General features: G+C 40.1%; 2 protein-coding genes across 3 annotated transcripts in view; one reads left to right on the top strand and one right to left on the bottom strand.

Annotated features, from left to right (window-relative positions):
- The first annotated feature begins 204 nt into the window (after positions 1-204).
- On the top strand, positions 205-6,178 carry fahd2a (fumarylacetoacetate hydrolase domain containing 2A). 2 transcript variants are annotated; one of them, XM_078251088.1, is made up of 8 exons: positions 205-411; positions 1,304-1,575; positions 2,383-2,599; positions 3,621-3,680; positions 3,779-3,941; positions 5,029-5,137; positions 5,650-5,737; positions 6,016-6,178. In XM_078251088.1, exons 2-8 carry the CDS (start codon positions 1,304-1,306, stop codon positions 6,076-6,078), a joined length of 972 nt encoding a protein of 323 aa, XP_078107214.1. In that variant the 5' UTR covers positions 205-411; the 3' UTR covers positions 6,079-6,178. The 2 variants fall into 2 exon arrangements, with proteins under 2 accessions (XP_078107214.1, XP_078107213.1); XM_078251087.1 differs by lacking the exon at positions 205-411 and adding an exon at positions 418-562.
- Positions 6,179-7,231: 1,053 nt separating this feature from the next.
- The window catches only part of gpat2 (glycerol-3-phosphate acyltransferase 2, mitochondrial), a 30,192-nt gene continuing 24,818 nt past the window's right edge, over positions 7,232-12,605 (bottom strand). Inside the window, exons 19-22 of the mRNA XM_078249763.1 lie at positions 11,127-11,247; positions 10,645-10,713; positions 10,296-10,351; positions 7,232-7,725 (exon numbers count right to left, since the gene is read on the bottom strand). Coding sequence (XP_078105889.1) covers positions 7,609-7,725; positions 10,296-10,351; positions 10,645-10,713; positions 11,127-11,247 — 363 coding nt within the window. The 3' untranslated portion in view covers positions 7,232-7,608. The remainder of the gene's footprint in view (positions 7,726-10,295; positions 10,352-10,644; positions 10,714-11,126; positions 11,248-12,605) is intronic.

The following is a 12,605-nucleotide window of genomic DNA, read 5'->3' as shown; positions in this document are numbered from 1 at the left end:
TAAAAGCTTTGGGTGTCATAGAAATATCAAGTACCTTTTGGTTCCACTTGAAGTAGTTAGTGTGTACTCGGAATCTGGTGAAATTGTTAATTATATCGTTATTTACGGTAGCTAGTTAGTTGTAGGCTATCAAGTGCGCAAAAGTAGCTAAATTCCCACTGCTCGTGAAGGCCCGTTTAAGGGTATGGTATGGAATTGTAGTTTCTAGAGCTAATTCAACCAACGCGATAAACAGCATTAAGATGATCACATGAACAACATAGCACTTTTATTTCTTGACATGATAGAGCAACATGGCCACACTGTCGTGAGCTTCCGTTGGGCAATTTACCTCGCTTCTGACAGGACTCTGAACTACAAACACTAACCGGAAATAGTTAAATGTAGTGTTTTCTGTGCAGAAAGGAAGAGGTGAGTATCTACTCGTGACAGACTGTACAAAGGGCAAGGCAGACGTAGCCGCTGTCTGTTGTTTAGTAGCAGTTAAAGTGTCACACTCCTCTTGAAATGGCATTTTATCTCAGATAAAAATCATACTGCAAAGCTTCAGTTCGAGCTGCAGGTAGGCAGGTCATGCTTTTATTGTCGTGGTTATGATTTGTAGCTCTATTATCAAGTGATAACAGACACGGATAAGTGTAGCTACATTGTTGCAGATATGCTGATATAATTTGTAGGCTACTTGTACCCATTCTGACAGTCTTCTCTCGACAAGCTAGGTTGGGTAGCGAGTATAGCGCGGGTGTATGAGTATTGAGCGTTTAAAACCTTTCCTTAAGACAGTTAAAGTCAGAGAAGTAACATAAAAGCCTGGAGACATTTCATTAAGTTTAACAAACAGGTGGTTTTTTGTTATAGGAACATGCCAGAATTGTGTCTCCCACAACTTGTCAGCTGCCTCTGTCCGAAGAAAGCCCAATGCGGTTCATAGACATGGAAAGGTTATGTAATTTTAGAGCAGGACCAGTGCTGAAATGATAAGTCAAGAAATCAATTAGTCGACTGAACTGTAAATACAGATATAAAAGATGACTAATTAATCAAGGAAAAAATGCCAAACTTCACATTGGTTCCTGGCATCTTAAATGTGAGGATTTGTTGCTTTGCTCTTTTTTTTTTTAATTCAACTTTAAATTCAGTAAAGAACGGAAGAGATTGGAGAGCTTCTTGGAACTAGTGTTAGTGATGAAAAGACGGTGCTCTTTAGGGAGGGGCATGAACAAATCCGACAGACATCAAGGAAGAACGTGTATTTGTCTTCCTCTTCTCCTCACATCACTCTCACTTCTTGTGTCCTCAACAGATGAGACTTCCTCTTCGCTGCTTTTGCATCTTCAGGAGTTTATTCTCTCAAAGGCAACAAAGGACAGACCCACAGAGGCGAGGCTTGAGTGGTGCAGCGATGCGTCTGGTGCAGTTTCATCGCCATGGTGACGGAGGAGGCATCAGAGTGGGAGTGGAGCAAGGCGACGAAGGGCTCGGTGTGGTTGACCTGAAGGCGTTTGACCCGTCCATGCCCTCGACCATGAGAGAGCTGCTGGAGCTGGGAGACCAGGGTCTGGAGTGTGCCCAGAGGTATCTAACACATTCAGTCGTATTATTACTAAAATACCTTTTGTCCTAATTGGTCTTCAGTCATCATCATCTTCCTTGATTATGCTTTTCTTCTTACCAAATCATCGTCTTCCTCCTCATCCTCAACACCTTCTTAATAAATCATCTTCACATTTACTGTAATCAACTTAAATCAGCACGTTTCTTTTTTTCTGAATAAATGTCCTCTCCAAAAATGTAATTTGCTTAATCCTTCATCCTAATCTTCTCTTCTTAAATCCTCACCACGTTTCTAAATCAGCAACCTATTCTTGTTTAATAGTCTTCATAACTCACACTCATCGTATAAAACACAGATGATAAATCACCATCTTCCTCAATCAAGTAAATTGTCAATTCTTAAATCATCATCTTGTTCCTACTTCAACATCCTTTCCTGAATTAATATCTTCCTCTTCTTCCTAAATCATTAAAACCATCTTCGTTGTGGGGAAACAGCATTGTTTAATTGGCATCTTCCTCCTACATCATTCCTTTGTTCCTAAACTTTATCTGCCTCAACATCTGCGTCTTCCTCTTCAATTGACTGTCGTGGGTTTCCTAGGTGCCGATTTTACGAATCAAGGAATTTTCAGGGAGACCGGGATGGTGCAGAAGATCTTCATTCAAGCAAAAGACCTGAGTTAGACTGCAGAGCAACTGAAGGCCCTCTCAGCATTCCTTGGTTTTATACATTGAGAGCATCGACTGCATCAAATCTTACCCAATCACAGTACTTCATTCACCTACCAAATCATCATCTTGCTAACTCCTCCTCCTCCTCCTCAGAGCCTTGTCGTCCGGTCAGTGTGTGGTGGAGCGATCGGACATCCAGCTGCTGTCTCCCGTGTTGGCCCCGGAGAAGGTGGTGTGTGTGGGTATGAACTACCGGGACCACTGCCTGGAACAGAACGCCCCGATCCCCACAGAACCGATCATCTTCAGCAAATTCCCAAGCGCCATCACGGGGCCGTATGATGACATCATACTGCCCTCAGAGAGCCTGGTGAGAAACTTTATTTATATGTCCCCTTTTTCAAAAAAGAGGTGACAAAGTGTTAAACAAGAAGAAAAAAAAAAAAGAGGAAGGGCGAGATAAAGAGACAGAGAAGACAATAGTCCAAAAGTGTGTAACCCCCAAAAAAGTCGAGCAAATGCCTTTATTGGTCCTTTTTAAAGATGAGCATTCATTTGGTTTGTGGGAGCTTGTTGTTTTCAGCCTTCAGTGCTGAGGCTCCTCCCAGTCAAAGGGCACGACAACTCCTGTAAGTCTAATGTAGTGCCTTCTATGTCAAGAGTACCATTTTAAAATCAATCCTATAAATAACAGGGAGCCAATGAAGAGAAGATAAACCAGGTGTGATGTGTGATTTACGTTGCTGCAAAGGTTTGGACCAGTTGCAGTCGAGATAGAGAAGATTTGTTGAGGCAGTTAAACAAGGCGTCGTAGTAGCCGAGGCGTAATGCTATAAAAGCTTGGATGACTTTTTTTTCCCCTCTAAATCTTTATGTCCAAGTTAGTGTCTAAAGTTCCTTCCAGCAGTACTGAACCAGAGATTTTACACTGAGCTGAATATTTCAGTTAGGATCCAAAGTAATCCCAAGAATTGTTACACTGGTTGTAACATTTTATCAAGCAGGTTAATTAAATTGGAGTATTGTGCATCAGTATCTGGGCAAATTTTTTGTAGTTGAGTTGTAAAAAAGTACTTACAAGGGTAAACTTCATCCCCAGGAGGAGAGCACTTTGTCTTGAAATAAGAGTCAAGACAAATGTACTTCACTCCCACTTGAAGTTTTTTTTTGTCCAAGATGTTTTTTTCCCCCCAAGAGATGAGAACACAGGACACTGTGTTGGTGTCTCTTCTTCATGTTTTGTTAAAGAGACAAAATCCTGCCTGTCTCCCAAGTCCTTACTACATTTGAAGTATTCTTTACTTTGTCATTTTGTGAAGGAAAAACCTGCTTGGAATTCATGTGTAGTTTGTTATTGGGACGCTGTTGTATTTGCTTCTGTCTGACTGAAGGAGGTGGACTGGGAGGTGGAGCTGGCCTTTGTGATTGGACGAAGAGGAAAACGCATCAAGGTGAGCGTTGCATCACCGCCTCTGATGGCCACGACACTTTGACGATCTGGTGGAGAAGCATCCGTTCTGACTCCACTTCCTCTCCCCCCGTTGTTCAGGAGGACGACGCCCTTTCCTACGTGGCCGGGTTCACTGTGGCCAATGACGTCAGCGCACGCGACTGGCAGATGAAGCGCAACGGAAAGCAGTGGCTGCTGGGAAAAACGTTTGACAGCTTCTGTCCGCTGGGCCCTGCTTTAGTGACCACCGACGCTGTGAAAGGTTAGAGGGAATGTGAAATCAGCAGGGGGAGAATTAAAGACAATCTGGTGAATCGCGTGGTCATGATAATGATAAATAAGTCTAAATGGATTTCTGCGGTTGAAAACATTCCGGATGAATGTGTGTTATCATAACTAGAATTCATTAAAAAAAAAAAAAATCTGATTTAATCTCAGAGTCAAGGATATGAATCTTCAGGCTCAGCATGAGGTACATGATAACCCTCAGTGTAATAGCTACGAAATGATGACAATAAACGACTCGTGTTATCAGATTTTGGTTTTGAATAATCTTCGGTCACATAATCATTTTTAATATTAATGAATTAACGTGGCCTGGACCAAGATAAGAGGCAGAAAATGGATGGATGGACCAACTAACCAATGAAAAAATCATCAATGTAAGTTAATTTAAGTTTTTGCCTATTATGAGATGAGCTTCCTATCTTCTGCAGTGAGCAGTGGTGACAGTGTTGGCTGTGAAACGCCACAACAAAACAATCCACTGTCGCGTCCGTCTCACTTGTAGTTTGTAGAGGATTAATGTCTCCCAGCCCACAAACACTTAACTACGGCAGGCAAGAAAAAATATTCAGGAGCTTTGTAAATTGAAGCCTTTTAATACCTTCGAAGTAGAGATGGTCCAATACCATTTTTTGCTTCCCGGTACCGATTCCGATACCTGAACTTGCGTGTCGGCCGATACCGAGTACCGATCCGATACCAGTGTGTCATATATTTTATTATGTTTTAACAACTGTATACTACTATCCCTGTATGGATGTGATATTATTTCTATCTTTATCGGTCTGGCTCAGGTTAAACTCTTTGTGAAATATTAACAATGAACGCCACAGAACTTTCTTTAATTATGCAGTTTGACAGTCAGTTGTAACGGAAAAAGAACGTAAATAAACTACTTTAACATAGATTTTCTTTAAGGCTTTATTACGTGGTATCGGATCGGTGCATAAACTCCAGTACTTCCCGATACCAGCGTTTTAGGCAGTATCGGAGCCGATACCGATACTGGTATCGGAACATCTCTACTTCTAAAGGCCTTTTTGTTTTAATCATTCCCCCTCCAGATCCTCACAACCTGGGTGTCCGCTGCCTGGTTAATGGAGACACAGTCCAGAGCAGCAACACTGATCAGATGATCTTCAAGACGGAGGCGCTGGTTGCCTGGGTCTCAAAGTAAGTCCACTCTGTGCACGATTTCTGCTCATGATGGTGGTCTTTTTGAGTGATCCAACTTCACACAGATTTACATAATATATTCAGAACTACATTTTCATGCTTCAGTAACTTGAGCTGAGAGTGCAGTTTCCATTTCAGAAATTAAACAAAAAAAAAGGAGCACTGCGCGAGCACAAAGCTAAAATTACATGCTTCAACTAAGACGACTCCACCACGGCTGGCACCCTATTACCCTGAAGCACCCTGACCAACTGGAGCGTTCTCTGATCGGATCTGAGATTGTTACTGGTGACAATGCCTGTGTTCTGTAAAAATGGCAGTCCATGAAACCTTTCACAGGATCTGGTTATACACAAAGATACTCTGGGGAAGTTGTTTTGCATTGCCTCATTTAAATGTGTTGCCCAACTCTACTGTACAAGGCACACTTCCCACAGTCAATAGCAAGTCATGCTCTTTGCTGCTCCGGAGTCTGATCCTCCATGGTGTGCTTCTTTTTCTCCGGTCAGGTTTGTGACATTGACACCAGGAGACGTTTTCCTGACAGGCACTCCTCCAGGCGTGGGTGTGTTCAGAAAGCCACCCGTCTTTCTCAAGGTGATTTAATGTGGGAAACTGACAAAAAGAAATGACATGTAGTGTGCAGTATGGGTAGTTTGCATAAGTTCCTGTGTCTGTAGCTGCACATCAACTCTAGTTTTACTTTAATTTTATCCAAAAGAACTTGATGGCTGCATTTAAAATACTTATTCTATGATGCAGAGTTAAAGGGACTCTGCACAGCCCATAACACAGTGTTTTAATAGATAGTGAGGGAGTGGTTCAATTTAAAAGGCGTAAAAGGTGTATTTTAACTATAATGTTTCTCCTTTCAGAAAGGAGATGTGGTGGAGTGCCAGATAGACCAATTAGGCTCCATTATCAACAAAGTGGTCTAAACCCTGAGACAATCTGCTGAAAACACCAACAATCTGCTGTTAAATAAACTGCACTTCTGATCGGCTGCTTCACACAATAAATTACTATTTTCAAAGCGTTTCAATGATTTTTTGTTTCTTCTAATAGAATGTGTGAAAATCCGCTGGAAATGTAAAAAAAACCCAACATGTTTTAGTTATGAGACTACAGTAATTGTGAGGGCGGAGAACATGGTATTTTTACTACATGAAACCGTATCATTACATGACTCAACGTGCTGTTTGCAGCTTGACCTCCGTTATTGAGTCATCACTCAAAGTGAAAATACCCCTCTATCAGCAGCCACCCACTCTATGCTATAGAGCAGAAACTGAACCTCATGACTTTTTAATATGTTAAAATAAATTGTTTAGAAAACGTTTCGACTAACTCAGAGGATTTAAACAGACACTTTCTCATAAAAAAGTGAGCAGATTTTTTCGTAAAAGGCAGGAAATTAATCAAATAAAAAAAATATGCTGTCTTCAAAATGTGTTACAATGCCTGGGAGAAAATTATGTTTCCACTGACAGACAGCTTTAGACAAACCTGGAGTGGATGGACCCATTTTGCATTTGGCAGTAGTGTGATGATGTGACTTTTTGTACCTGGTAATTATTTTTGACCATTGAGTCACTTAAAATTAAAATTGTGAAACTAATAGATTAAAATTTCAACGTTACATTCAGGTGTTTCTGGAGCCGTTTCACCCTCATCCAAAATTAGTACGAGTTTTTTCAAGCTGTGAGCAGCTCCTCGGTTTCCTTTGTGCAGTGTGTTGTGTGACAACCGCACACTCAAAAATCAAGGATTTTTTAATTCATACATTGACTATTTTGAGTAAGCTGAATTTTGTAAATACATATACTTAAACCCTGCGTACATTAGGGTGTACTTTGGAGTTAAGATCCAGCTATTGTGATGCATGTGTGAAAGGTATTGAGGCTTTAACACTCGGTCCAACACCGGGTGGCAGTAGGGTTTCACGGTCGATGAGAGCTGATCTGCAGCTTTGGTTTATGATCCAGTTAAAAAGGACAAAAACAGCCGCGCTGACTCTTGACTGTACCAACAGAGTGTGTCGAGTTGATGAAATCAGCACATTTGTTTATTGTCAATCTGAACATTGGTTAACTGATCAACTTGTGAAAAAAAAAAAATCAAGAAACAAAGCAGAACTTAACTTAATGTTCACTTTACAAATAAACCTGCACGGCCTTCATTACAACATAAACATGTAATCAGTCTTCACAGCTGATTACAGGGACTTCAAAATCCTTATCTCCTGTGGTTTTATGCTAATGCTTTTACTAATGACAAAATTTAAATCAATGTCTCAACACTGTAAAATCTATATGCAATTAACGTTAAGGCTTGAACATCCCGGCTCAGCATGCATATTTTTTAACACCGAACAAAAGCTTCTATGACACTAACAGAGGATGAGGTCAGAATCTGCAATACAACAAAGCTGTGCCAGGGCCTTGAGTCATGCTGCACAGTTAAACACATTAATTGTAGAGGTACTGTGAGATGAAGCGATGCAGTTTCTGCCTGTTTTCTGACAACTGGAACAAAGGACTGACACCCAGGAAGACGCCTCCTTTCTGACACTCCTCCGAAAGGACCTGAAGCGAACATAAACACAGCACTGTCAGGGCAACCACAATGCTTTTTATTTAGTACCCTTTATTTGAACACTGAGCTTTTCTTATCTTTAGTCCAACATAAAAAAAAAAAGTAATAACAGAGATAAAAACAAAACCTTCAAAAATGAAAAACAAAGATGTTACACAAATAAAAGAACCACCTTATTCACTCAGAAAAAAAATAAATAATGAAGCAAAATGGGAGAGTCAAACTTCAGATAGCACTGCCCTTTCTTTTGTTTTACAGTTGTATAAACACTAGACGCACATTTCCCCTTTGATTTGACCTGTAGATCTTAGAAATCAAGCCGTCTTGACATCACAGAGTTAGCTGTCCAATCCCAAAGACGAGCATGATAACGACTGATGACCTTCATAAGAAAATTAATATGGCCTCATGAGATCTTTGCAGATACAGTATATAGGTCAATAATGCTCTATTTTTAAAAGGCAGTGATTCCCAACACACAGACTAATTGATACAGACACTATCTACTTTACTGAGTTGTACATTGTAAATTGTAAAGAGTGTAGATTTGTGCAGAAACATAATATATCTATGGATAAAAAGGCTGCATCGGAGTTATGAGTGAGCTGCTGTTTTCTCCATTTTTCTGACTAGAACCGGCATTTCTATTCAGTTCATAGACTAACGTTGGTGTTAATCAGATAGAATGCCGGCTCCTTTTTATTATTCACTGCTGTTGTTTGAAGAGTTAGTGCAGATGGAGATAACAGACGCTCATATAAACCATTCGCTTTCCTTCTTGCACTGCATGAAAAACAATAACCCAAGACTTGAAAATTGTGCAGCTTGATAATCCATCAACAAACATAAAGCCTTTATCTGGGCTTTGTGACTGAGTGGAGTGTAGGAAGAAAAAGGGAAATATGTCACTGAGGAATCCTCAAAAAATAAGTCACCTTACAGTTTCCCTGCAATCAAAATCTTAATCAGCACTGGAATATTATCAGCATAATGTACTTATATACTAGAGGAATAGTTCAGTATTTTGGGAAATTGATTTGCTTTCTTGCCGAGAGTTAAAAGATCAATACCATGCTCATGTCTGTATGCTCATGTGCAGCCAGCATGCCATTAGCTTAGCATAAAGACTGGAACAAGGGGGAAACAGCTAGCCTAGCTCTGACCAAAGGTTAAAAATACACCTACCAGGACCTGAGAAGCTCACTTATTAGCATGTTTTATCTGCTGGGTAGTTTAATTTATAACAAATCTTATTTTACAAGCTGAGCATATATTATATGTGTAAAATAATTTTCTGCAAATTAACTACAGCTATCGTATAAATGTAGTAAAATAAAAAGTCCAATGGCTAACGACAGTGATTATGTGTTAGGCTCCGAAGCGCTGCCAACACACGGGTGACCTACACTCAATGTTGTGCCTGAACTCATCCTGTGTAGAGACAGACGGAGAACTGAAGCTGTTGCTCTGTTAACTTGCTGCTCTGCGGCTATGTAGACATTAAGTAAAAAGTAGTATAAAATGAAAGTACTAAAGTTAAGTACATGTATGTCAAAATGTTACTTAAGTACACCACTGATAGCAGTGATGATTTATAAATGTTTGAAATTACATCCATCATAGTTTGAAATGGTGGTAAATGTACTGTATATAGATATAGACAACAATAGTAGGATTATAGGTATAAGTATTTTTCTTTTTAAAGACCAAAATTTGAAGTGTGTATCACTTTGGCAATTACAGACTAAAGCCAAGTATTGCCTGTGCTACCCTTTTCCAATTTCTAATTTAAAAATCACTAGTGCCCTTGGCCCAGGGAATTCTTTTTAAAGATCGACATTTCTGCCTCAAACCTGATTGGATATGGCTGGCTCGAGTCAGGCTCAGTTTCTCTCGTTGCAGCAAAATCAGGTTGGATTCCTGTTTATGCCGAGCTTGAAGCTCAAGAATATTGTTGAAAAACTCTGCCAGCAATTGATTGATTATTATCGATTTTGGCATTTGGGTTGGATTAAGGCTCACCTGGGAACATCGAACACGCACACCAAGGGTTGTCCTGAGGTGCTGATCAATGGAGGTAAACTTGAAAATAAGAAAAAAGTGTTTGGTGGTGATGGCACCGTGGATATGACACATGCCTTTGCTGTGGGAGATCTGGGTTCAATTCCCACTGCGATACATCAACCAATGTGTCCCTGAGCAAGACACTTAACCCCTAGTTGCTCCAGAGGCGTGCAACTGTAAGTCGCTTTGGATAAAAGCGTTGGCTAAATGACATGTAATGTAAAGTGTCGCACACATTTGCTTCATATGCACATCTCTATTGGGCCCTCAGGTTTTTTTCAAATCAATAATCACTGATGAGGGCCAAAACGTCATCAGAATATATAGAGATATGAAGCCAGAGAGTGCAACACTTTTCACCTGGGAACATTGTACTGGGATTCATGTAAAACTATTAGGGAGTTGGACTGCACCTAAACTTTCCATCCTGAGTCGAGTTGTAATTCTCCACACAGACGGATTTAGACACACACGTACTGTTGAGGCTGTCACTCACCCCCAGGTCTATTAGAGATCTAACCGCTGTGTGTGCAGCCTCCTCTGAGCAGCTCTCTGTTAGATACGGCACAAAGGCACACATGAATGAAAAGGAACAGACCGATATCCAATATAGAAAAACCCAGTCCGGATAACAGAACAAAGCCATTACCAGTGGGACTGTTGGGATTGTATACACAGTGCAGGGTTGAAGGGTGTCATTTGGGTAGTTTGTGATTGTCTTATACATGTTTTGAATGAATCATTTGGAAAAAGCAAGATGACAGGCTTTTAGTGTTTTAAGTTAAGACACAAAGAAATGGAAGATCTTTGTGTGTGTTTGGGAGAGGATATCAGGTTAAGCTTACCATAGTGCCGTTTCTTCTTATTTGCTGTGTCACACAGATGGGAGTGTATCTGAGAAACAAAATCTGCCTCTGCAGCAGAACACATGGAAATAGAGCCACTTATTCCACTCAGAACAAAGTTGGGACAGTCTGCTAAGAGATATATATATATATATATAGATATATATATATATATATATATATATATATATATATATATATATATATATATATAACTGGTGGGTCAGTGCAAATGGCTTAGGGTGAAACATAAATAGAGACATGAAGAACACCATCAGCAATCATTTTTACTTGATGTGGAATTAATGTATGAGCTAATTTGGTCCTTTGCTTTAAAAAAAAAAGTGGTGAAATACTTTTTAAGGGACAATATAAAAGTCTCACCAAGTTGCAACAAAAACATGTTTTAACCAAAATATGCGTTACTCCCCCTGACATCAATCAGAGATGAACACTGTGCCTTAAGCATACAATGGACATACCTGGCAGAGGTGTGTGTAGAAGTTCCAGTCCGGTGGTCGTCCAGCACAGCGCCCTCAGATGACCAGCTAGCATACTACAGAGGAAGAAGAGCATGTCTGGACACTGTCTCGGCTGGCTTATCTAGAAAAGTAGACAGAGACGGAAGCAGGAGTGGTCAGAAAAATGGGGGAGAGCAGGAATGAAAGAGCATTTTCCGTTACAATGAGCATATAGAGAGAAGTCGCTGTCAGTTGGTCTGTCGCCTGTGGGTGTCGTTGGTTCAAATCTTGGTGCCGTAAAGTCGGTTTTAGTGTTTGGTTTCATGCAGTAAAACATTCAAGTTTTTATTAGTAGAAGGAAAGTCCCAATAGACTCACCTCATGTCTTCAGAAGCCCTTCAGAGCATTTTTCCTGTTTTATTTCCTTAATTTACCTTTTTTATACCACAGGGATACAACAGTACAACCAGAAATGTGTAAGGACATAATTATGCATTTATGCTGTTGTTTGGAATGGTCCTTTAACAGCCCCCACCTTAACAGTTTTTATTGTTAGAATACAGTTTTTTGTTGTTGTTTTTATCCATGAATTTATTTCATGGGTATTTGTTTCCAATGTCCTGTAATCTGCGTTGGTTTATTAGGCTGGGAGAACTGTAATTTCCAGGATTTTATGGATGAATAAATTGAACTTGGCACCAGTCCTCATCAGGAAGTTGTCAAGTACGAGAAGTAAAATCTATGTACACCACATGGCCAAAAGTACGTGGACACCTCAACATTATACCCATATGTGATTGTTGAACATGTCATTCCAAAACCATGGACTTTAATCTTCTGCTATAACAGCCTCCACTCTTCTAGGGAGGCTTTCCCCAAGATTTTGAAACCTGGCTGCAGGGATTTGCTCCCATTCAGCCCACAAGAGCATTAGTGAGGTCGGGCGATGATGGTGGGTAATAAGACCGGCTCAGATTTGAGGTTTAAAGTCTTTCCAAAGGCGTTAGATGGGGTTAAGGTCAGGGCTCTGTGCAGGCCGGTCATGTTCTTCCACACCAAACATTTTATTCATGGTTTCATCTGGTAATTTGGGAGGCCATGAAATTGGGGGTTCATTAATTCCCTTTAAAAATAGTGTATAGGGCCATTATAATCATGTAATATGGAAATACATGGGGGTGGAGTTTATATTGTAGAGTGTAGCTGGTTCTGTAAAATTGACTGGTATTCCTTGGTCATTACAGAGCCATACAAAACCATTATGAAATGTTAAGTCTCTGAAAAGATTGATGCTCTGACCAGTACAGCATACTGGTCAGGCGGCCACAGCTACAGTATTTTGGGTTTCTTAACTTATCAGACTGTTTTGTATTTGTTCCTCATTTTGTCCTTAAAATACAATGAATCCAATCATCATACCAAAGTGGTATATTTTATTCAGTGCAACATTTTGAATAGAGCTCATCAAATTTTTCAACAAGCAGTTGCCATTTAGTCAAT

This window comes from Sander vitreus, chromosome 5 (genome assembly GCF_031162955.1).
Source record: "Sander vitreus isolate 19-12246 chromosome 5, sanVit1, whole genome shotgun sequence".
In the NCBI taxonomy this organism is placed as follows: Eukaryota; Metazoa; Chordata; class Actinopteri; order Perciformes; family Percidae; genus Sander; species Sander vitreus.
The sequence above is the reverse complement of the archived record's forward strand: the minus strand, read 5'-3'. Positions and strand labels throughout refer to the sequence as shown.